Source organism: Mus caroli, chromosome 3, assembly GCF_900094665.2.
Source record: "Mus caroli chromosome 3, CAROLI_EIJ_v1.1, whole genome shotgun sequence".
NCBI lineage: Eukaryota > Metazoa > Chordata > Mammalia > Rodentia > Muridae > Mus > Mus caroli.
Window position 1 is genome coordinate 145,821,875 of NC_034572.1, and position 24,580 is coordinate 145,846,454.

A 24,580-nucleotide genomic window follows, 5' to 3' on the forward strand; every position below is an offset into this window, starting at 1 on the left:
CACTGAATATTTACCTCCTAATGTGCTTTTAATGTGCGCTTTCTTGGGTGAATATTTACTGTAGAATATTAAATGTGAGATTCCTCTTTTTATGGGCCATTTGAAGTGATTGATTCTGTTTGCGAATTCCTGTATCTTTGCCCATAATGGCTATCTATTGTAATGGCCTCTGCCAAATGTTCTTGTGTTGAAATAACAGAAGCCATGGATCGCCCAGCTGTGGCATCATATTACTGTGGTCTTAAAAGCTGGGAGGAGGCTGATGATAGCACTGGGGAGGGATGAGAAAGGTAACATATCAAGCCGAGCGAGCGGGGCTCCAAATACCCGGGAATCACTGGGGTCTGTAAGCAGGGTTGTGTGTCCTGTGTCAGAGCGTATGTTTAATGGTGTTGGGTGGCATTAAGTTGGATGGTTGTGAAATGATAGCGGTAAGACATGAACTCAATTGCCCACAACCAGGTCCATCAGCACAAGCCGTCCGCTCTCGGCGTCTTCTTTAATGCAGAGGTAAAACTGTGACCCAAGTGATCATTTCTTACACTTAGCTACACTATATTATAGCTACAAGTGAATTTAAAATATTTTTCTGTGAAAGAGCCAAGACTTTGGGCATTTGGTTGCTTTTTATTCTTTTGAGTATTTGAGGGAAAGAAATTAGACAAAGGGCGTATCTTGATGTTCATTGTGGGCTTTTCTCCCTTAAACACACACACACATACCATACACACCCACATATACACCCCCACACATACACACACCACACATACACTCACACCACACACATATACATACCATACACACATACCCAAATACACCCACACCCACATATACACACACCACACAGACATACACACACACCACATCCCCACATACACATACTAGCCCCCCATACCATATATATATATATATATATATATATATATATATATATATATGTATGTATATGTATATACCACCACATACACACACCACATATATACACACCACACACACATATATACACACATTGCACATACACACACATATATACACACACAAACACACACAAACACATACATACATATCACACCGACACCCATACACCAAATCACACACAGATATGCACACTATTCCCCCCATACAGACACACACACACACACACACGCCACCCAAAGATACTCAGACGGTAAGATGGTAGATCAGGTCAGGTAGTATTCTTACCCCTTGGCAGCTATGCTTTTCCAATATTCCATAAGCATATGAATTGCCAATGGGACCACTTACATTTCAACAAATAATCTCTTGGAGGGATTGTGAAGTAACCTGTCAATCAATTGTGCAGTTTACACCCTTCTTCCTGTGTATATAAGAAGACTAAACAGGAGGTTCTGCTATGGTAAAGTAAAATTCATTTTCCTACAAAAACTCAGAAGACACTTGAAGAATGAATTCCATTATGCTTTGGACAGCCATTTAACTTTTTTCTTTTTCTTTTTTACTGACTTTAAATAACTCAAGCCACACCACAATAACACTTTGTCTTTGCCGTCTGAATACCTGAACTGTATCTGCATCTCCACAATGGCACCCTGCATAATGAATAGTTCTACTTAATGAAAGGGAATGGGACATTATCACTAATTAAAAAGATGGGAAAGAACTGGTGGTGTGAGACACTTTATTCACACGTCCTGTCCTGTTTGTAGAGCAATGCCTGTTCCCTCACGACATTAGCTGCTGCCCTCAAGCCTGTCATTAGACACACTAAAGTCCCTTTGGCACTATGTAAAGAAGAATCGAGTATTTCTTACACTTCTGAGCGATACAAGTTTCTAAAATGAAAGTCTCTAGTACTACTTGATCGTGGATTTGAATGGAGAGAGGAGTCCTTCATATTATTCCAAGACTTGCAGCCGGTGGGGTGGAACTGTTCTGTGTTCTCAAAACATGGGCAGCTCTTGGCACCGCCTCCACCCCCTGCCCCCAATTTCTCACTTTCTTAAAGAATCTACGGATAGTAGTTAGGCAAGAGAGCCCCAGGAGGAGGCGTGATGTCTACCCAGAGGACCCTGGCATCTCCACCCTGACTGGAAGTTTCCTCCTACTGTCAGCCCCACATCAATCCAAGGGTCTAGTCCTCCTATAAACAAGAGGCTCTGACAATCTTAGATTTGCAAGAGGAACTTGGAATTTTATCCTACATTCTAAGGAAGGGGGGAGTAGAACTCAAAGAGAAATAGCTGTATTATCAGTTGCTACTGAAAAAAAAGTAAGGGTATCTTTAAATTTCTCTCATTAGCATCTTTTTGTTTTAATAACACAGGTTTTGGGTTTCAATTTTGTTCTTTTGGACATTTATGTACATTCGTTATAGCTGTTTTTGTTATGAAACAGCAAATTGCCTGAAGCGGAGAGGTTCAAACAATGTTGCACATTTCCACGTCAAATACTGATTTCAAGCTAATAATGGGCATTGTGAATTCAGTAATTCATCAGCCCGATCCCAGCCCATTCCAACCACCATTCAGGATTAAAGAGTCAGGAAGAATAAATTGCCACATAATCATAATCTATAAAAATACTGCCTAGAGTACACTAAAAAACTCTCAATAAATAAATAGCAGACATTTGCTTTATGAAAATCATTGGAGATGTGCTCTTCAGAAGCATGTCCATACTTTCAGGCCTTTTACAAATCACAAAGTCTGACAAATGACAGAGACTATAGGTCACGTTAGGTTTCTGATAGAAAAGTCTTTTGACGTGGGTATCTGTAAAGAAATGCAACTAAAAGTGGCGGGCTGCTCCCTGTTCAGTTTCGAAGGCAATACTCCCAGAGACCTGGGGTGTTCCTAGCCATGGCAGTGTCACTGAATCAAGGCTTCAGTTGCTCTTTCCAAGAGACAACACTCATTAGCATGTATGCGTTCTGGAATGTTCTCTGGCCGCTGGGATCTGTCCATGGTGCTGAAGGACGCCGCTCTTCTCGGTCGCCCATTCAGTTCCCATCTGCCTACCTAGAGTTTAAGTCCTTCCTCTCCTGCCACACAGCGTGGACACCGCTGTTCACCACGTTCACCCCTCAGAACACAGGCTTATCCTCGGCATGATTCACAGCGGGTGATTCTGGTTTCCAGTCTGGTTGGAAAAAGTGAATGTTGAATGTCCGTGCCCAGTTCTTAAACACCCGTTTCTCTGTAATGAAACGGTGGTGACTGCCCTTGCGTCCTCGCTCGTGAGAGAGGTACATTGTACATTCATCGGGTCCTGAAGGCTCATAGTAATGATAGGGTACGGAAGGATGCTTTGGGTCCCTGTGGGAGGAAAGTGGAACAACTGTTAAAGCAAAAGAGAGGAAAATAATGCAAACACCCAAGCCATACCCGACATGGAACACACTTTTTCAGTGTTGCTGCAATAAGCTGATAAACACAAACCATATTTCCTCATCAAAAGAACGTCAGCTGATGGTTTTTTTTCCTGGCGTTGAAGTAATAAGAAAATGGAAAGGTTTTGAGGATGTAAAGCAAGCATAGCATCAAACAGAGAGCTCAGGAACGCGCTGTGGGATGTTCAGGTTCCAGGGTTTAGGCACAGCAGGGGCACAGTTACACTTGTAGTTGCCACAATTATTAGAAACCTCTGAAAGCCTGAGAACTTTGGAAATGAAACCAAACCAAAACCAGGCTGTTTCCCTTCCCCACTGCAGCAGTCCATTTCCACAGGGACTTCCATGATCAGGCAAGATTTAAAGGGCAGTACTTGATCTGGGGCATCTCTGGATTCCTGCCCTAAGGCATTCCAACCTGGCTCTTTCAGCCACACACACAGAAAGCTCTGGTTGTCAGTTATATCAAACCTCTCCCTACCTCAGGGCCTTTGCATTTCAGGATGACCACCGGTCTGGAATTTTCTTATGAGCTCATCCTTCCCTCTGTTGGGAATCAGACAGATCCTCCTTGTGATGGTTTGCATGAGAACAGTCACTGTGGGGTCATACATTTGAATGTTCAATTCCCAGTTGGTGGACTGTTTGTGGAGGACTGGGAGATGTGCTCTTGTTGGGGAAAATGGCATACTGGGTGAGAGGGGGGTGGTCAAAAGTCCATTGTCTGTCTGTCTGTCTGTCTGTCTGTCTCAGTCTCTGTCTGTCTCTCTCTCTCACTCCCTCTCCCTCTTTCTGCTTCCTGTTCATGCATCAGGATGTAATCTCAGCTACTGCCTAAGCCCCACATCTGCCTGTGTGCTGCCAGGCTCCCTGCCATGATGGTCATGGCCTAAACCTCTGAAACTGTGAGTAAAACCGAAGTTCAATGCTTTCTGTTTGTTGTAAGAGGCCTTGGTCATGGTTTCATCACAGCAATAGAACAGTGACTAAGACACCCCTCAAGGGCCTTTGCGCATACCCCTTCACCCCACCTGTCATTTTTCCTGTTTATTGCCTACCCTAAGAACAGGGATTCACTTCATTTCTGAGACTATGCCTAGTGTGGAGTCAATAAACAGTATCTGAATGTCTGTCCTTGGAGGGAGTGATCAGCTGAATGCCATGTCACCATAGATGTTTTCTCCTCCAACAATTCTAAGTTTGATTTTATCAGGTAAAAAAGAAGACAGACAGACAGCAAGCAGCCACTGTTTCATTCCAATTGTTGTAGACGGGCCATTTGTCTAGAGTTTGGTGTCTCTTAGTTCGGAGACTCTCAGCTCTCCCTTCCCTTCATGGGAGACTGATGCCCTAGCATGTTTTTCTATATCTCCCACTTCCACCTCCAATAAAAACACTCAATTGATTTCTTCAAGGTGGTGGACCCAGTTCTGATGTGTGGGTTGGGGGAACCCCTAAATGTGCTCTGGCATTAGATTAATCTCCATTTTAGAAAAGCACTCCCTCTTCTGGACTTGAACAGTAGGACAATTTCATCAAGGTTTTGAGCAGACAACCGAGGCATATCCCAGTCTGCTGCCACATATATCCCAGGACTATGAATGCAGCCTAATGTAAGTGTAGATCACTGTGGTGGTCTGAATAGGAATTCCCATGCTCACAAAGACTCATTGGCCCATAGAGAGTGGCACTATTAGTAGGTGTGGCCTTGTTAGAGGATGTGTGTCACTGTGGGTGGAGGCTTTGAGGTTCTATATGCTCAACCTAAGCTCAGTGTGATACACACTCTCCATCTGCTACATTAGGATCGCGATGTATAACAATCAGTCCCTTCTCCAGCTCCATGTCTCCCTGCAGGCTGTCATGCTTCCCGCCATGATGACAACAGACCAAACTTTGGAAACTGTAAGCTAGCCCCAATTAAATGTTTTCCTTTATAAGAGTTGCTTTGGTCATGGTGCCTCTTTTCACAGTAATGAAAACCTAACTAAAGACAACCATGATGTCATGTCCCAAGGTCAAAAGGTTCGACACTCCTGCTAGAGACTCCAAAAGGCCCAGGATGCTGAATATCTTGCAGTAGTCTTTCAAAGCCTGATGCCTGGGGGCCCTTCTCTAAGAACAGAAGCTCCTGTCCCCCAAGATGCTCCACCTCCCAGCAACTCTCCTATTCTTTTTCTTTGGAGAAGATCAATACTCAAATGAGTAAGAGTAGCAGCTTTCCTAGATCAGAGATCAAAGTCTTTTATCAGAAGAGGTGTCAAGTCTGTAGCCCCAACAACAATAAACCTCTGGGCAGCTTCTCCTCTTAGGTTAAAATTGTCCCAGGAAGAGAGGTTTATTTGTGTCACCTCAGCCCAAATGCTGTGCTGAGTCTAATAATCCTGTCTCAGATCAGGGGCTGCTCACCTGCTCTGTCAGTCACTGCAGATTTCTATACACCCTAGACCTGGAATGGTTCAGTAGGAAGCATTTCCAGTACAGGAAATTCATGTTGGAGAAAACTCAGGTTGTAATTGGCCACTCCTTACAAACAACAACCAGGGAGGGGCAGAACAGCTGTCTTGGTGAGTCCTGCATGTAATCTTAGCACTTAAAAGGCTGAAGCAGGAGAATCATTGTGAGTTCCAAGCTAGCTTGGGTTATAGAGTGGGACCTTGTCTAAAGCAAACAAATATCAAAACATAAAACAACAGCAATAAATAAGTAAATTAAACCTCAAACAAGAAAACAAACTCCAAGAAGTAGGCTTATGTGAAATCCATCTCTGCAGGTTCCTAGAGCAAGATTTGGAAAAGGAAGGCTGCCAAATTCATTCTGCCATGCTATTACAGGGGCTAACCTTCTCTTTCACATCAATTCAGGTTTTAAATGTGATTCACCTAGGTTTTAGGCATCTTATTGACATCAATCTACTAAGGAAACAATTAGGTTGCTAAAAATATCGTGTGATTGATGTAGTTCCTAGGAATAGAAGATAATTGGAAGTCAGCTAAAGGATGCGCAGGATCAATTTCCTTATCCAAGAGGACCATCTCTTTGAATGAAAGCTTACTGGGCTCCATATTGATCACCTAGAGGGAGATTAGATTTATGTGTTTGGGTATCATGGTTACACAGGTGTCCAAGTGGGCCATTCTTAGAAGTAAAAATTGTTTTTGCCTTTTAACACTTTGTGGTGGTTTGAATATGCTTGGCCCATGGGAAGTGGCACTATTAGGAAGTGTGGCCTTGCTGGAATAGGTGTGGCCTTGTTGGAGGAAGTATGCCACTGTATAAGCCAGCTTAGAAGGCTTATCGTGCTCAAGCTCCACCCAGTGTGAAAGACACCCTTTTCCTGGTTGCCTTTGGATGGAGATGCAGAACTCTTGGTTCCTCCAGCACCATGTCTCCCTGCATTCTGCCTTGCTGCCATGATGATAATGGACTGAACCTCTGAAAGTGTAAGCCATCCCCAATTAAATGCTTTTCCTTTATAAACCTTGATCATGATGTGTCTTCATAGCAATGGAAACCCTAAATAAGACAGAACTTGGCACCAGGGGCCTGGGGTATTTCTGTGATAGGCCTGACCATGCTTTCATTTGGAGGAATGTAGATTTGGAAATTTGGAAAGCAGTGGCATGCTTTAAGTGGGAGTTAATGGGTCATCCTAGTAGAAGCATGGAAGACTGTGGTGCTGAGGGAGATTTGAACTGTGGGGACCTGGCTCTAGAGGTTTCAGGAGAATTTTAGTATGTGTCCTAGGAGAATTTTTGAGACTGTTCTTGGGATATTTTGGTGAAGAATGTGGCTGCTTTTTGCCCTTGTCTGAAGAGTCTAACTGAGGCTAAGGTGAAGAGACTCAGATTAAATACATTGACAAAGGAAGTCTCAAGTCAACCAAGTTTAGACTCTGTCCTGTGGTTTACTCTTCTGAGGAACATTTTGATAAGGCAGTAAGCTTAGAAAGAAAAAAAACAAAAATGTATGGTTCAAGTATTAAAGGGACAACAGGAAGTGCAATGGAGGTAAATCCCATGTTCAAGGATAATAAATGGAATGAAGGGAGTGGTGACCTCAGGCCAGGATCCTAACAGCTAAGCTTATTGTTTATGTGTTTACAGTTGAGCAAGGGGTAGTTATGACATGTTAGGGGTATCATTACCTGGTTACTGTTTTCATTTGGACTTTTGATCTGAAACTACAATCTGTTTGTGATGGGCACTGTGTGATGGGCACTGTGATGAACAGTGTGATGGGCACTGTGTGACGGGCACTGTGATGGACACTGTGTGATGGGCACTGTGTGATGGGCACTGTGATGAACAGTGTGATGGGCACTGTGTGATGGGCACTGTGATGGGCACTGTGTGATGGTCACTGTGTGATGGTCACTGTGTGATGGTCACTGTGTGATGGACACTATGTGATGGTCACTGTGTGATGGACACTGTTTGATGGACACTGTGATGGTCACTGTGTGATGGACACTATGTGATGGTCACTGTGTGATAGACACTGTGATGGACACTGGGATGGTCACTGTGTGATGGGCACTGTGATGGACACTGTGTGATGGACACTGTGTGATGGTCACTGTGTGATGGACACTGAGATGGACACTGGGATGGTCACTGTGTGATGGGCACTGTGATGGACACTGTGTGATGGACACTGTTTGGTGGACACTGTGATGGTCACTGTGTGATGGACACTGTGTGATGGTCATTGTGATGGTCACTGCGTGATGGACACAGATCCAGAAACTACAATCCAGAAATCGAGGCACACCTGTGATCTAGATCTTAAGGCTGGAAGACACATGCCTTTGATCTGGATCTTGAGGCATAGTGACCATGAAAATTTTCAGCCCAGGCTTTGTGTTACATGCCTTTACTCCCAGGCGACAGAGCCAAGCAGATCTCTGAGTTCAGGGCCAGCCTGGAACAGAGCAAGTTCCAAGTATAGAAGAACTTAGGCACAGGCATGGTGGTACAAGCCTTTAATCCCAGTCCTCAGGAGACAGAGGCAGGCCGATCTCCAAGTTCAAGGTCAGTTTACAGAGCAAGTTCTAGGACAAAGAAGCGTAGGTAGTGAAGGATGTAATAAAACAAGGGGGCCATGTTATAGCTCCAGCAATTAGCAGAGCTCAGCAGCTTTGGCCATGGGGCTCTGGCTTTAGAGTCCACAATAAAAGGGATTACTGGGACAATTGATGCTGGCTACTTGGAACTAAGAAATGAGCAGTTCTCAAGAAGAGACCAGCATGGCTGGAGAGATGGCTCTGTGGTTAAGAGCACTGACTGACTGCTCTTCCAGAGGTCCTGAGTTCAATTCTCAGCAACCACATAGTGGCTCACAGCTATCTGTAATGGGATATGATGTCCTCTTCTGGTGTGTCTGAAGACAGCTACAGTGTGTTCATACACAGAAAGAAAGGAAGGAAGGAAGGAAGGAAGGAAGGAAGGAAGGAAGGAAGGAAGGAAGGAAGAAAGAAAGAAAGAAAGAAAGAAAGAAAGAAAGANAGGAAGGAAGGAAGGAAGGAAGAAAGAAAGAAAGAAAGAAAGAAAGAAAGAAAGAAAGAAAGAAAGAAAGAAAGAAAGAAAGAAAGAAAGAAAGAAAGGTAATATCTTCTGGGAAGTGTTTTCTGAGAGTACAAGGAAGCCGTATTCCAGATGCAGATTTTGTACTGGCAGACAGACTTGGTGATACGTAAGAATCAACCAGGTGGTACTGGTTTTGAAGGCATGAAGGGGTCATGGAGAACAGCTGAGGAGGCTTGGCTCTGTGAGAGGCCAGGAAAAGCCATTGGTGGAAGAACTGAAGTTGCCAGAACTGAAGGGGCCATGCAAAGAACTTGAGGCTTGGTACCATGAAGAAAGCCTATGAGAGGCTATTGGTGAAGCTTGGTTTCAGTGGAAGACCCCAGTGTATTGGAGATGCCAGTACCAAGAACAGCAGCAGCAGTGGAGCGGAGTCAGCCAGAATCTAGAGTGCTACAGAGGGCAGAGCTGGAGAAGTGACGCCAACTCTTTTAGGAGCCTAGAAGATCATGTGTAGATCCCAGACATTGGAACAAGAAGCTGTGACATTGAACTTGCCTTAGAGTCCTCAAGATGTTAGAGATGCCAGAGCCATGGGAGAGCTGCCAAGGAAAGCTACTAACAGGGAGAAGCATTGGCTCAAGAGAAACAAGTTTGTTGCAGTCAACAAAGATGAAAGGAATTGGAGATCTGAAGAGTTGTTTTGGGTTTTTGTTCCTGTTTGGATTCAGTATCTCCTCCCTATGATGTCTTGGAATGGTAATGTATATCCTGTGAGGTTGGGACTGTGTGATCTGCTTTTTGATTTTGATTTCATAGGGGATTACAGCTAAGAGATTGCATGAATCTCAGAAGAGACTTTGAACTTTGGACTTTTCAACACTGTTGAGACTGTGAGTGACTGTGGGGACTTCTAAAGTTGGACTAAATGTATTTTGTATTATTCTGCGTACCCAGTAGACTCATGTGTTCCAACAAGCCCATGGAGTGAGGGGATGGAATATGTGGTTTGAATATGCTTGGCCCATGGGAAGTGGCACGATTAGATGGCTGGGCCTTGTTGGAAGAAGTCACTGTGTAGGAGGGGTTTGAAGGCTCCTAATGGTCAAGTACCACCCAGTGTGGAAGAGACAGTCTCCTCCTGGCTGCCTGCAGATCAAGATGCAGAACTCTCGGCTCCTCCAGCACCCCATCTGCTTCCATGCTGCCATGCTGCCCGCCTTCATGGTGATGCACTGAAACTCGGAAACTGTAAGCTAACTCCAATGAAATGTTTTTCTTTACAAGAGTGGCCTTGGTCATGGCGTGTCTTCACAGCAATGGAAGCCCTAACTAAGACACACTTTGTCCAGGGAATTAGAGAGCCCTTGGCTGGGCTCAGGATTACATAGCCGAGGTAGGGTGCAAACTGCCCCCAGAATGAACATCTGCCTTCAGCTGCAATTCACCTTTCCACACAGAAAACCCTTCCTGGCTTTATCCTTTTGTTACATCTCCATCCTGCCTTCCTAAAGGCTGTGCACTTTTCTTATTCCTCATCCCATGAAAACCACCCATGTCTGTGGATTTTAACATGTAAAGTCTGTATTTAAAGGGATGCGGTGGAGCACTTCCTGTCTGGGCCAAGGAAGCGGAAAGAGGCTGGTCTGGGGCAGAGTGGTCTAGAGTAAGTTCCTTCTGGCTACCTTGACTCTAAAGCAAAGAGTGAGTTCTGCAGAACAACCGGAAGCGGGCTGGTTTGCTCGTTCTTATTAGAGAGAGCAGGTGAAGAGATGGAAGGAATTAGCATTTAATGCACATGGGTGCTTTAAGGAAATCTTACCGCTAGCATGCGGCTCCCATAGATTCTGGTTTAAGTCATAAGGAGAGGTCCCAGCACAAGTGGGTTTTGAAGTGCCTTTAAGTTTGAGCATCAAATTAAATAACAGCACTATTGGATAATCAAACTCATGAGGTGAGATAAATATCTACAGTCAAATGAGGATTGCAATAGAGACGTGAAAAAATAGAGAACTGGCTGTTTTAAAAAGAATTACAGAATAATATAAAAAAGGGAAGAAATACAAAAATCACATACACCCCCCCCCCCAGGACAGTGCAGCCATCATTGAAGGCAAGATGTGCCAACAACCCGATGTTTGCAAAGAGCCAGGAGAAATACGCTACCTGCAAGATCTTGATGTATAGGCCTCATGAGCCGTGTTAAGGACCCCATGAAGGATAGTCCCTGTACAATGGTGAAATTCATCAGGAATCACACCAATCAAAGAATTGTCAGCAGAGGGAAGGACAGGAACACAGACCCACATTCCACCCTGGTAACTTAGAGGGACCTCAGCTCAGGCCAAGTCAGGATTCTGGCTGTGATGCTAAAGGAATTTCAGGACTCACCACTTTAGTGACGAGAAGTTAGTGATGTTATTAATGACATTATTAAATTTAAGCATGAGGATTAAAGGAAAGAGAGGCACCCAGAGGAAAGTGACACATGCTGAAGTAGTGCTCTACAGAGAGCACAGGTAGCTGGGTACGTGCTCTGTAGGATTGCACGGGGAAAGGAAGACACCCAAGCATGGACACGCAAGCGATTAATTATCCCAGGATTAGCCATTTATCCCATGTCAGAAGCTCCCCAAGTTACTCCCCCTCCCCCCCGGAAAGGCGGCTAAGGCCATTTTCCCTCTCTCTTGATTAGGTGGCTCCAAGAGGCTGACAAAGGCTTAGACCTTCAACCACATTCACCAAAAAGCAGGGGCCTTTTTCCTTATCCGCATGTTCCCAGGATGCCCCCTGAGAGTCCTGCCTCAGTATCCATCATTAGCAATAAGACACACGGATACCGTGTACCATTTGATAGAGAGGCTCGTAAGACTTTGTCACAACTTCCCAGAAGAACAACACCAGACTAATGACAAGAAAATATCAGATGGGTGGGAAATTCTACAAAGTGTCTGAGCACCAAGAAGAGCTCTCCAAAGGTGACAAGGTCATGAAAGGTGAGAGACCTGAAGAGGCTGAGGGCACAGTAAGTGAGGGCACTGACATTCTGGGAAGGTCTCAGGAGAAGAGAAAGGCCGCTAGCAGAGCCCCGTGGGGTCTCAGGGAAGTCTGGAGGTGGAACATCACACTGACATCAGTCACTCAGTCTTCCTAACCAGGCCACAGTTATTCGAAATCTCAGCACAAAATAGCTATACGAAGAACAAATGGGCTCTTTATGCAGACCGTTGGCATAAGTCTAAGATTATTTTAAACAGATGTGTTATAAAAACTATATATTTTACTGTCTATGTGTGTATTTTAAAACAAAACAAACTCCTTAGGATATTCTCTTCTATTCTATCTATATAGGCAGGGTAGAGAAGATGTGTGTTTGTGTGTGTGTGTGTGTGTGTGTGTTTGTGTGTGTGTGTGTCTGTGTGTGTATCTGTGTGTGTATGTATGTGTGCATGTGTCTGTGTGAGTGTGTGTATGTGTGTATATGTGCATGTGTGCATGTATGTGTGTGTATGTGTGTGTGTCTGTCTGTCTGTATGTGTGTGTATGTGTCTGAGTGTGTGTGTATATGTGCATGTGTGCATGTATGTGTGTGTGTGTATGTGTGTCTGTGTATGTGTGTGTATGTGTGTGCGTGTGTGTGCATATGTGTGTCTGTGTGCATATGTGTGTCTGTGTGAGTGTGTGTGTGTGCATGTGTGTTTGTGTGTGTGTGTGCTGGGGTCCTCACACGAACATGCTCAGTGTTCACAGAAGTGCAGCATGTTGGTGGACATGAGCAGCTGCTCCTTTTCTGATGCTGTCCACTTTATTTTTGACACAAAATCCCTCACTGGCCTGTAATTTACCAAGCAGGCCAGGTTGGCTGGCTAGGAAGTCCCAGGCATCCTGCTGCCTCTGCCTCCTCAGTCCTGGGTTTAGAGTCTTGTGCCAGCACACCTGAACTGTTTTCCCCCGTGGGTTCTGAGGCTCCAACTCAGGTCTGCATGCTTACAAAGCAAGTGCTTTACTGGCTGGGCTGTCTACTGGCTGGGGCCTGGCATAGCAGTACCTCGGGTCTTAGTTTACATGCTCTCTTCCCATCTCCATTAGCCCTCTCAGCTAATACCAAAGTTTCCACTGAACAGATTAGTGTATGGCCCCCAGGTGGAGTTCAGTGCTGGATTTAGGCACAGGCCTCAGCAACTTCCATATACTAACAAATTTAACCTCCCAGTGGCCCTATAAGGACCAGCATTAGCTCACTGTTGATGCTTTACGCTTAAAAGAGATGTTTTATGTCTTGGAGAAGCGTCTGTCTCCCAGGTGAGGTTTCTATATGGATGGTCCCCATGTTTCTGCTGGGTCTCACAGGCAGTGAGGGACAGCTTGTTTCCTGTTACACTCTTCCAGGGACCTTGTTGGAAAGCCTCTGAATGAGGCTCACTGCTTCATCTAGCAGAGACATCAGGTATAGATAGTTCCGCCCAGCAGGATAAACAGGGGGGTTGAAATGCTCTATTTTTTCAAGCCTGCAGCTGAGCTGAATAATCAGTGGGAAATATAATATTGAAAAGCAAGGGGGTACTTCAAGGTTTCAGAACACGATGCCTCGAGACATGGTGTCTTCACCTTTGAAGAGACGCACAGGCAAAGTCACTCTTTCCTTGGCCCCTCCCCTGAAGGGCCCTTCAGAGAATTCTTAACCTTCTTCAAAAGTAGAGCATAAAGCTTTCAGCCCAGAGGCACCCCATACCTAGAGGAAAGAAACACCCTTCCTTCAAAGACCCAGAGATGACGAGAAAAGCTGGAGAAAGTCTCTGTAAATCCTCCCGATTTAATATCACTAGGCCTTGCTTTTTGCCTAATATTGCTCCACAACTGTCTGCTTCTTCAGAATTAGCCTGCAAACACATTTTCCTTTTCCAACGAGTCTTCCTTCTGAAGACTCCATGTACATAAACTTATAATAAGTTAAAGTCCCATCTAGGCTAAAGCTGTTCATGGTGTGGACACATCAGCCACAAAGAATGAGCATGTCCCGGGGTAAGAATGTGGTCTTCATTTCCCTGGAGCCTGAGAACTTTCTAGACACACTGCTGTGTTTGCCATAATGCCCAGCATGTCTGACTGATACTCAGGAAATATTTGAAGAACACAAAAGAATGAACAGTGGCTGTGTGCCTGGGTTCCTCTGCAATTGACCTACACCAGAGCCCTTAGAATAAAATGCGATCACCAGCAGCCCTCCTTCTCCTTGTAGCCCTCCTTCACCGAGCTACTTTTTGTGTGTCGCTTGGATTTCTTGTCTGAGCAGCCTATGTCAAGAAATTAGCTGCTTACCTTGGAAACCTGTAGCACTATCACTGTGTCTGGGGAGCATGCAGCGCCCACACCTAGCTGCCTCTCCTTCACGGGAGAGCAAGCCACAGTTCTTTCCTGAGCCCCCACCCTGACTCCCAGAGGGCACCATAATGTTTCAGGAAGACCCTTAGGAGACAGAAGGTCATGGAAACAGTCAGTGTCAGGTGAGAATTAGCCAAATTGTGGCAATGGTGGAAGAAGAGTGGGCTGCCAGAAAGACGCACGATACAGTTTCATGCCTCGCAGACCATCAGCCACACAGGTGTCATTATCACGCTGTACCTGCCCACCATTGAGTGTCGGACTCTGCTTGGTGAGCTATTGCCGAGTAGAAGCTGTCCCCGCTGCTTCTGATGGCAGCTTTATTAATGCTCACGAGCTAATAATTCCAGCAGGATCAACTCTCCAGTATTCATGATACCTTTGAGATGTCCTTCACATTATGGATGAGATATTAATTTAGTTCCATGACAGCAATCAGTCTGAATCATTACTTTGCTAATTAATAAGAAATGATGGCTGACAGAGAGCTGTAAACTCAGTAATGTGCTAAGTATGACCGGAAATAAGATTATTAGGTGGAATTTAAATGCTTGGCCTATTATTATTGCAAATAATTTACAAAGGGAAATGAGATTAAAAATACTCACTATAGCTTAGTTTAGAAAGCAATGATAACAAACCTTTTCTGCAATTTATAGTCCGTTCAAATAATGGGTTTGGCTCCCTATCTGGAGGTGGCATGATTTAAAGGTCCACTGTACCCAGCATAATACATTTTGATGCTGTCACTGGGGCAGCACACCATTAATTCTGTCCAGCTTTCTGAACACTGATGGGTATGAAGTTTGGTAAGGGAGGGAGGGTGGGGGCTGACATGCTAGCCTGTCTCTGGGGCTTCGATGCTGGCCTCCATGGACAGCTACACAGGCTGTGAACTCAGCATTTGCTAATTACAGCTTTCATCCATGCCTGTCCTTTTATTTGACTTGCAATGAACATTTTGAATCAGATTCTTTTTTTTTTTTATCTAACTTTGCTTTTAGTGTACGTGTATCTGAATGTATGTCTTGTGTGTGATGTTGTCTATGCAGGCATGAGGTGTTGGGGCTCTAGAGCTGGGGTTACAGGAGGTTGTGAGCCACCTGATGTGGGTGCTGGGAACTGAACTCAGGATGTCTAAAAGAAACGATTGCATTTCTCATTGCTGAGGCACACGTTCTGGATGGTGGAACTAAAGATACAAAGGAGGATGGAGGCATCACCCCTCATCTCAAGGAACAGATGGGGAAATGAAGAAAGTAGAGAAACCATCCATGAACTGTGGTAGAGGAGAGGTACAAGGAGGCCAGGGAGCCTGCAGGGCTGTCTCAGGAGGGGAAGGGGCTGCTATGGTTAAAACAGGAAGGTGAAGGTTAACTGCTTGGGCTCTTCAGGTTTACAGATCTCTGTCCAAATCCTACTTCCTGTCCCTTATCAGCTCTGAGACTTTGACTGGCCAGCTGTTTCAGGTCTGTGGGCTCATTTGTAAAATATTGGAGCCAGCATTACAACTCAGATTATCCCAAGAGTCGGTGAACTAAACCATGTGTTTACTCTAAGCACAGGGCTGGCTTGGGTGTGTGCATAGGAAATGGAAGCCATTATCCAGTAAGGAAAAAGCCAACAGCTTCCAGGTAAGTGAAGGATGGAGGAGAAGGAACTTCTATACTGAGCGCAGGAAGGATGTCTGCAGGGTCGGTTCTCTGACAAGATTTTCAGGATGGCTAACATAAATCTGTGGGTGCAGGAGACAGGACCAGAATAGTGTGCAGAAGGCACGTCCTGAAGGGCTGCTGAGCTAAGCTGGAGAGAATGAATTCTGTTCTAAAAGCTTTGGGAAGCCCATGAGCTTTGGGTCAGGACTGTGGCGAGATCTATCAGTCCAGGGATTTCGGAACAGGGAAGCAACAAGGGTTGGCAAGAGCAGTTTGTGGTGATAGCAGGAATGGGCTCAGGAGGAGAGGGCTGTTGGCCCTCACATGGCTTGTACCCAGGAGTTCATTCTCCCAGGTCTTGTGCAGTCCCCATCTGCCATAGCCATTTGTACACCGACCACCCTCCTTAGTGGTTTTTAAATATAAATATGGAAGCAATCCTTTCCCCCAAAGAGTCCATTATCTCAATACTTTTAGGGCCTACTAGAAAGTTTCTTCTTAGTGAATGACTAGCCAAGGCCACTGAGGTCCATGGGGTGGAATGAGACAGCCAGACCCCAGGAAGGCTTGGTGGAAGATGACATCCTACACCATCTTACACTTTACACCTGCACCTTCGGGATTCATGCATTGCTCAGCCGTTTGCTTCTCCAAGAATTTAGGCCCAAATCCCACTCCACATGCAGAAGGCCGCTGGTCAGTCATGTGGGCTGCTACCCTATCTACGGAGTCCATGTAATGCTTTGTCTCTCTGTGCTTCTGTTTCCTGGTGACAAGGAAGTGACAGTTACACTTTCCTGAAAGCCCATGGACATTGTGTTTAGATTAGAAAGCAGCCCGACTGTACCATAGACCAGAGAGTCTATTGAATTTCCATTAATTTACTTATTCACTTTACATCCTGATCATAGCCCTCCTCCCAGTCCTCCCTCAGACAGCCTTTCCCTCCCCTTCACCTCTGAGAAGATGGAGGCTCCTCTGGGTACCCTCAGGATGTCCTCAGGGTGGGTTACCCTGGTACATCAAGTCCCTGTAGGACTTGGTATATCCCCTCCCACTGAGGCTAGACAAAGCAGTTCAGTTAGAGGAACAGGAACCACAGGCAGGCAACAGAATTAGGGACAGCACCCCTTCCAGTTGTTGGGGGACCCACATGAAGACCAAGCTGCACTTCTGCTACTTAGGTGCAGGGGTGTGGGTTAGACACCATCAATAGGACAAACCAGCAGCCTAGAGAATCAGAAAAGATCTTCACCAACCCTACATCCAAAGAGGGCTGATATCCAAAATACATAAAGAACTCAAGAAGTTAGTCACCAACAAATCAAATAACCCAGTTAAAAAATGGAAGGTAGAAGCTAAACAGAGAATTCTCAACAGAGGAATCTCTAATGGCCAAGAAACACTTAAAAATGTTCAATGCCCTTAGTCATTAGGGAAATGCAAATCAAAACAACTCTGAGAGTCTACTTTACACCCATTAGAATAGCTAATATCAAGAAGTCAAATGACAGCACATGCTGGCGAGGATGTGGAGCAAGAAGAACACTCCTCCATTGCTGGTGGGAGTGCAAACTTGTACAACCGTTCTGGAAATCAATCTTGGTGGTTTCTCTGAAATTTGAGAATAGTTCTCCCTCAAGATCCGTCTGTACCACTCCTGGGTATATACCCAAAAGATGCTCCACCATAAGGACACTTGTTCCACTATGGTCATAGCTTTATTCTTAATAGCCAGAAACTGGGAGCAGTCCAATTGCCCCTCATCTGAAATACACATAAAGACAATCTGGTCCATATGCACAATCAAATATTACTCAGCTATTAAAAACAAGGACATCATGAACTTGGCAGGCAAATGGATTGAAGTAGAAAGTATTCGGAATGAGGTAACTCAGACCCAAAAGGACATATATGGTATCAAACTTCTTATTTGCTAGAGAACCGGGTCTGCCCTTGGTCATATCAGAAGGAAAGGTTCTTACCCGGGGAATGCAAAGATTCCTCCAAGTTCAGTTGAAAACCAAGGATGGATATTTCAGAAAACCTCAGGGAGTCAGACGCCCTGACAGTGAGCAAGCAACATCTGCACAGGCACTGCCTTTGTAACCTCCGACCTTTGTGAAATGGCTATGAAATGAACAAAAGTCTCTGGTTAACTAATGAATGACTTCCGTTGAAGGTTCCAGATGGAAACTTGATTTGTGAAAATGAGCATTTGCTGAGGTCTGCTGCCATGGTGAGAAAGAGGGGAGTCCTGGAGAAGCCAGAGAATGGTTAATGCTTTGAAGGAGGCCTTGTGACAGAGCCCACGCAGCTGGCAGCCACCTCCATCAGTTCTCAGTAGGGCAGAAAGGAGACCTGCCTCCTGCTGTAGACCATGTCTGTCCTTCCTTTCCAGGACCCAGCAGCCATCTGTAGCTGAGCACTAACTAATGTGCCCTTGAGGGCATCATTCCAGACTGTGTCCGAGATGGATGGCCTGTTTTTCAGACTAGTGAATACACTCCCTGTAACCTCAGTGCTGTGCTGAGCTCCCACCAGCTTCTAGTGGATTCATCATAAACTTTCAAGACCAGTGCTGATGCCACTAGTGTTTTATAGACCCAAGAGCTGAGATTCTGAGACACAGTCACTATAGCCTGACCAAGTTCACCAAGGACCACTGAAGGTCAAATAAGTTTCCCAAGGTCACAACTCTCTTACAGGCAGAAATGGTTTGTTTTATCCATAGGCAACTTTTTTTTAGACCATTAAAGAGTGGAGGACCTCCCTGATATTTAAAAGTACCTACTGTATGAAGGACAATGAGCCCCACTGCTCTGCACCCTGGGGTTCCAAACATGGAGGCAAACATACAAGACTTCCCATAAGGGGGTTGCCTCCTGGGCCATTCAACCAACTCAATAGCTGCCACCAACACATACCAGGCCAAATTGTTTCTTGCCCTTTTGGTATATTACATTTTAACTCCTACAGCCTAAGGAGTATGTATGTTGCTGGGGTTCCTATTGCTCCCTAGTTACATTCAAAATGAAGCCAAAGGCAGAACAGAACAGTTGGAGAAGGACAAACTTACAGGTTGGTTGTTTATACTCTGAGAAAAATATTATTTTTAAAAGACATTTGATACTTAGTTAAGGATTGTAGAGAATGCTACTTAATAGTTTCATGGTAGGTGGTGTTCCCATGGTCACTGTTAGTTTGGTGTGGGCAAGGCTTGTTGTAAGCATCTGAGATAACAAAGCTGAGCTATGTTTTTTGAGTCTCTCATGAAAATCTTGGTAGCTTTCAGCTTAACTGCAAGATAGTGCTTGGGAGACTATGAACTCCTGTGTGTATCTTACATTAGAATCTTAATTAAGATTAGGGTAAGTTAGCGATAGACGATAGTCTCTCTTGTGCATTGTCTGCCGCACAATGTGCTCACTATCTCTGCACACTCTCCACAGCCAGCTTGGTGTTTTATTTTCACGTGCCCACTTTATAGATGGGGAAACCAGGCTCAAAGTCATGTAGTTGGGAACTGAGTCCTTGTAGTTCAGTCAACATATCTTGAACATAAGGGGCAGGTGGAGGCATGAATATGTGTCTCTCCTTGTCTTCTCTTCTCAGGTGGTCAATATTGATTATTAAGCAGACAGTATCTAGAATAACCTAGGAGGCAAACCCCTTAGCATATCTGCGAGGGAGCTTTGAGCCTGCTTTAATTGGGATGGGAAGGTATGCCCTAAATGAGGATGGCATATTCCTATGGGTTGCATCCTTGAACCATAAGAACAGGAGAGGGAACCGAGCACCTGGATCCATCTCTGCTTCCTGGCTGGATACAATGTGACCAGATCCATCTCTGCTTCCTGCCTGGATACAATGTGACCAGATCCATCTCTGCTTCCTGCCTGGATACAATGTGACCAGATCCATCTCTGCTTCCTGCCTGGATACAATGTGACCAGATCCATCTCTGCTTCCTGCCTGGATACAATGTGACCAGATCCATCTCTGCTTCCTGCCTGGATACAATGTGACCAGATGCCACTGGCTCCTGCAGCCAGGACTTCACTGCCAGCATGGACTGTACCTTAAAACTGTGTACTGAGATAAACCCTTCCTTCCTTAGGTTGCTGTTGTTGGGCAATTTGCCATAGTGAAAAGAAGTTTACAGAGACACCTTCCTACCCTTCCCTGAACAGCCATGACTAAGTAGAGAAGATGCTCCCAGGAACCCAAGCCTTCCCTCTAGTGGCTCCTGGCACTTCATTCTGAGACACAACTGTGGCAGCACCCTTCTGAAAAGTCGTTGCTCAGAGCGTCTTGGGCAGACAACTGCTGAACATTTTCAGTGTCAGCTGAGTTGCAGAAGCCCAGAGCTGGATGCAACATATGGCATGTTAACATTATCTTAATTTCCTTTTTAGCATCATTCCATACATTGTCTCCATCTGATCATACTAAGTCGTGAGGAACTGTGAATAAGAGAAATGACAAGTTAACTCGCCTTTCATTTGTTTTCCATAATAAATGGAATATTTCCTTGAACACTTAAAGCCATTAACATCTCAATTTATTCATGCTTTTTCTTCCTGGCATCCTAATGACAATATTACATAATTATATCTGCTCTGTAGCCATCAGTTTTGATGGCAATGCCTTGCATATCTTTTGTTAGACTGTTGATTGAGAAGGAAGCTTGCTTTTTTATAGCATCCCACCCACTTCTTGAACCTCAATTGTCAAACAGGGAAACAATGTCAGTGACGTAAGTGATCAGGAACTGGATGAGGACCCAATCTAACACACTCTGTACTTACTACATACAAGGCACTGTTCCAGACACTCCGCATGTGTTAGCTTACTTAATCCACCCACAACACTCCACAGTGGATTCTATTATCAACACCTCCATTTCTATAAATGAGGAGGGTGAGGCAGAGAGAGATGAGGTGGCTTATTCAAGGTTGCTTTAGTTTATCCACACTGGGCTTGGACTTTGCAGTCTGGACCTGGTGAAAGGATACTTTTATGTTCCAGGTTTCTCTCTCTGTGCCTTCCTTTCTCCTGTGTGACTCAGGTTTATATAGAGGAATCCTACTGTGCTGCGTACTGAGAATGTGGCAAAGTGGCAAGAGTGTAGCTTGAATACCTGCTAGAGTCAACCTTGGAGTTTAGCCGTCATGTTTGAGGGACTAGGGGGAGGGACAGCCAGACATAGGGGTGCATAACTATTATCCTGACACTCGGGAGGTCGGGACAGGGGTATGGTGACTTTGAGACCAACATAGGCTACACAGGGAGACCTTTAACCCTCTTTTAGAAAGCAAGAGGGAAAGGATCTGGTCACAAGGGCTCCGTCCTTAACAGATTAATGGATCTGAGGATCCATGGGTGGTCTTGAAGGTAGGCCTTTTACAAAAGCCTATTTCTGACTCTTGTCTATGCCCTTCTCACAATGTATGCTATCTGGTTTTGCCTCACCATTCCCACAGCACCTGACTGAACCAACCTAAACGAGGAATGATTTATTTCAGCTCCTGGAATCAGAAGGTTCAGACATTATGGTGTGGAAGATGTGAGAAAGAAGGACAGCTCATGTCCTGGGGGCCAGGAAACAGAGAAGGGAACACTCAGATCCCCAAGGCTTCCTTTTATCTACCTGGATCACAGCCCATGGGGTTGTACTGCTTTGCTCAGTCCACACAGGGAAATGCCCTCAGAGACACACTCAGAGCTGTACCTCAACCTTCTAGGTCAACTTGATGAAGATTAACCTTCATTCCACATTACATCCCGACCTTCACCCATCACAGCCCCTCCATCTTGGACAAGCCTCTAGAACCCTGAGTTGCATAAATTCTTATTCTTCATAAGATTCCCCAGTGTGTGGCATTCAGTTCTAGCAGCAGAGAGATGACTAGCAGGGATGTGTTTAAGTACGTTTTTCAATCTTGCTCTGTCTGTTCAAAGTATAATTCTTGCCTGAAGACCTATGTATGACCTTTGAGGCATGGTCAGGTTTGAAATGAGTGAAGGGCAATGTACTCATGCATTTTAGCCAACAAGATGTAACTAACTCCTGTGCAGGTCTGATGGTTTTAAACATCAGGGGTGAAGTCATGAGGAGATCATGGGCATCTCTGAAAATCAAGGAGATTTCAGGATTGATTGGCCTCAGGATTCCCTCTACATCCGTGCTTTCTGTAGGCTACTTTCCACAAACCAAGCCCTTGCAAAGAGCCCAGTGCTTCTGTAGACACATAGTATTCTCAGCCTGGGCACAGGTCAGGAGAGGCCTCCAGGCATCAAGCAGCAGAGATGTGTGCACACTGCCTTTAAAGTGATGGAGCCAAATAATTGTGCCTGTTGTTTTGGCTCTAGGAATATGAACCAAGACTAGACTGTGGTCAGAGAAAGAGACTCAAAGGAATATTATAATTTCAGGAAACTCTCAGTCCAAGGAATTGCCCCATGGATTCATTTAAACATCACTGCATTTCTTCCAAATGGCAAGGAAACTCACAATTCTTCATGCCTGTTCATCATCAATATTATGCCAATTATTGCATTACTTTTGGCTGATTAATATTCAGAGAATAAATGAAACCCATAAGATGGATTCTCTAGGAGTACAAACAAAAACTTTCAATATTTTCTATCACATAATTAAATGATGTTTGCTGTTTCTACAGTCAGGACTTGGGACATGCTAATTCATTGCTCTAAGAAGGTGCATTGACATGATTTGTGTTTGATACTCAGAATCAGCTGATGGTTTCTAAGCCCTAAACGGCTCTGCTGATGAAGTACCTTCATGGAATCAATCCTACCTGCAGAAGTCTGGGGGCACCATGCCATAAACGTCGATCCTGTCACACAGCTCCAGAGCAATTGTCATGGTGAACCAGCCAGTGCTCAGCCAAGTGTTGGAGATCTTCCTGGAAGGAACAAGGGTGAAGTCTGCACTCTCTGGTAAAGCAGTCCCAGGCTCAAAAACATGCTGGAGCCAACTATTAAACAACCTCCCACCCTAACACACACACGCACATACGCCCATGCACACACCCCCACATGCACACATGCACACGTGCACACACATGTACCGTACATGCACCCAGGCCCACAGGCAAGCATTCACACATGCACGCACTTTCTCCTACTCTCTCCCATTTGGTGCACATTAGAATTTTGATAAACCAAAATCTCTTCTAGTACATGCATAACTAATGTTGATGCTTAACGGATTTCTACATCATTAAAGATAATGATCATTGTTTGAATGCTTAGGTGTGTGCTGCCATAATTCAATTGTAGGATGCCAATATCCATTTGGCCATTTGTTATTAATGAGAAAATTTGACTAGAAATTCTCCCTGTGTCCCTAAATAAGCTAGATTACAAATAATATAAATATGGATAAACAAGTAGGTCTTGCTACCTCTCTTTCCATCTACCTATTAATCTACCCACTTATCTATCATCTATATATGCATATATACATGTATGTATGCATTTATGCATGCATGTGTGCATGCATGTATGTATGCATGTATATAACACATCTATCTTCTCATATTTATCACCATCATTTGTCACTTATCTATCACCAATCAGTTTCATTCTGTCATCTGTCTATTATCACCTATCACTTATCAGTCATTAATCTATTATCTGTCTACATAACCATCTACTCATTTATCATGTATGTATATATGTATCTGTCCATCCATCTGCTCATGTATCTGTCCATCCGTCTGCCCATCCATCCATCCATCCATCCACCCATCCATCCATCCATAGGTGAAAGATTGACCCAAAGCACATTAAGAACACCAGCATTATGACGAATTTCTTTTCTTAGGAGCACATACGCTTGGGAAGAGCTGAGGAAGAGAGCCAGAAGGATGCTTGCATCTAATAGAGCCTCTACATTTACCTTACCTAAGGTCATTCGGAGCCTTCTGAAATGTCTAAGTCCCAAACTGACAAGTTTAAGGAAATAAATCTGTGCATTTTGCCATTCATTAACGTGTGCATTCAGACGTCTGAGTGGAGGCTGAACAAGCAGCCCAGCCTCAGGAGACCAGTAGAGACACATTGGCAGGAGACCAGTGGAGACACATCAGCAAGGTCTAATTTGAGTCCTGAGAATGAGTCACTGGTCTCCATGCTCCACCGCTGTGGGTGTTAATTTCAGATCTTCTGGGACTGCTGCCTTTTCTTTCTTCAGTGCCATGGCATGCCTCATTAGCCAGCTCCAAACACCTTATCCCCAAGGTCAGACTGTCTGACTTTGCCCAGCCACAGAGCTGTATGTGAGGTGAATCGCAGAGCTCAAGAAAGCGCTTTCCAGATGCACTGCAGAGCTCTGCACTTTGGGAAGGGAGACTGTTAAACAGTTTGCTTTATTCCCCTTCACGCAGGGATAGGAAATATTTCCAAGGAGGCTTTTGCCTTGCGGAGAGCCTGACAGACATGGGTGGGCTTCAGCTTCAAACACGTTTTCCTCCTCTCCAGAGCTTCCTGACCAAGCTTGTCACAGCCCCTACAGACGAGGAGAACATGAGCCCCACAGTCTCCTGTTCCTGTCACGTGCAGCTGGATAACCTGGATGGCTTTCTGCTCATCCCTGAACCCCAGTCTGTCTACAGAGC

The 24,580-nt window shown here is 44.8% G+C and overlaps 1 protein-coding gene across 1 annotated transcript in view; it reads right to left on the reverse strand.

Annotated features, from left to right (window-relative positions):
• Nucleotides 1–1,084: 1,084 nt before the first annotated feature.
• St6galnac5 (ST6 N-acetylgalactosaminide alpha-2,6-sialyltransferase 5) overlaps nucleotides 1,085–24,580 on the reverse strand; it is a 166,264-nt gene continuing 142,768 nt past the window's right edge. The window contains exons 4-5 of the mRNA XM_021158846.2: nucleotides 22,757–22,864; nucleotides 1,085–3,296 (exon numbers count right to left, since the gene is read on the reverse strand). Of these exons, the coding sequence (XP_021014505.1) occupies nucleotides 3,065–3,296; nucleotides 22,757–22,864 (340 nt within the window). The 3' untranslated portion in view covers nucleotides 1,085–3,064. The remainder of the gene's footprint in view (nucleotides 3,297–22,756; nucleotides 22,865–24,580) is intronic.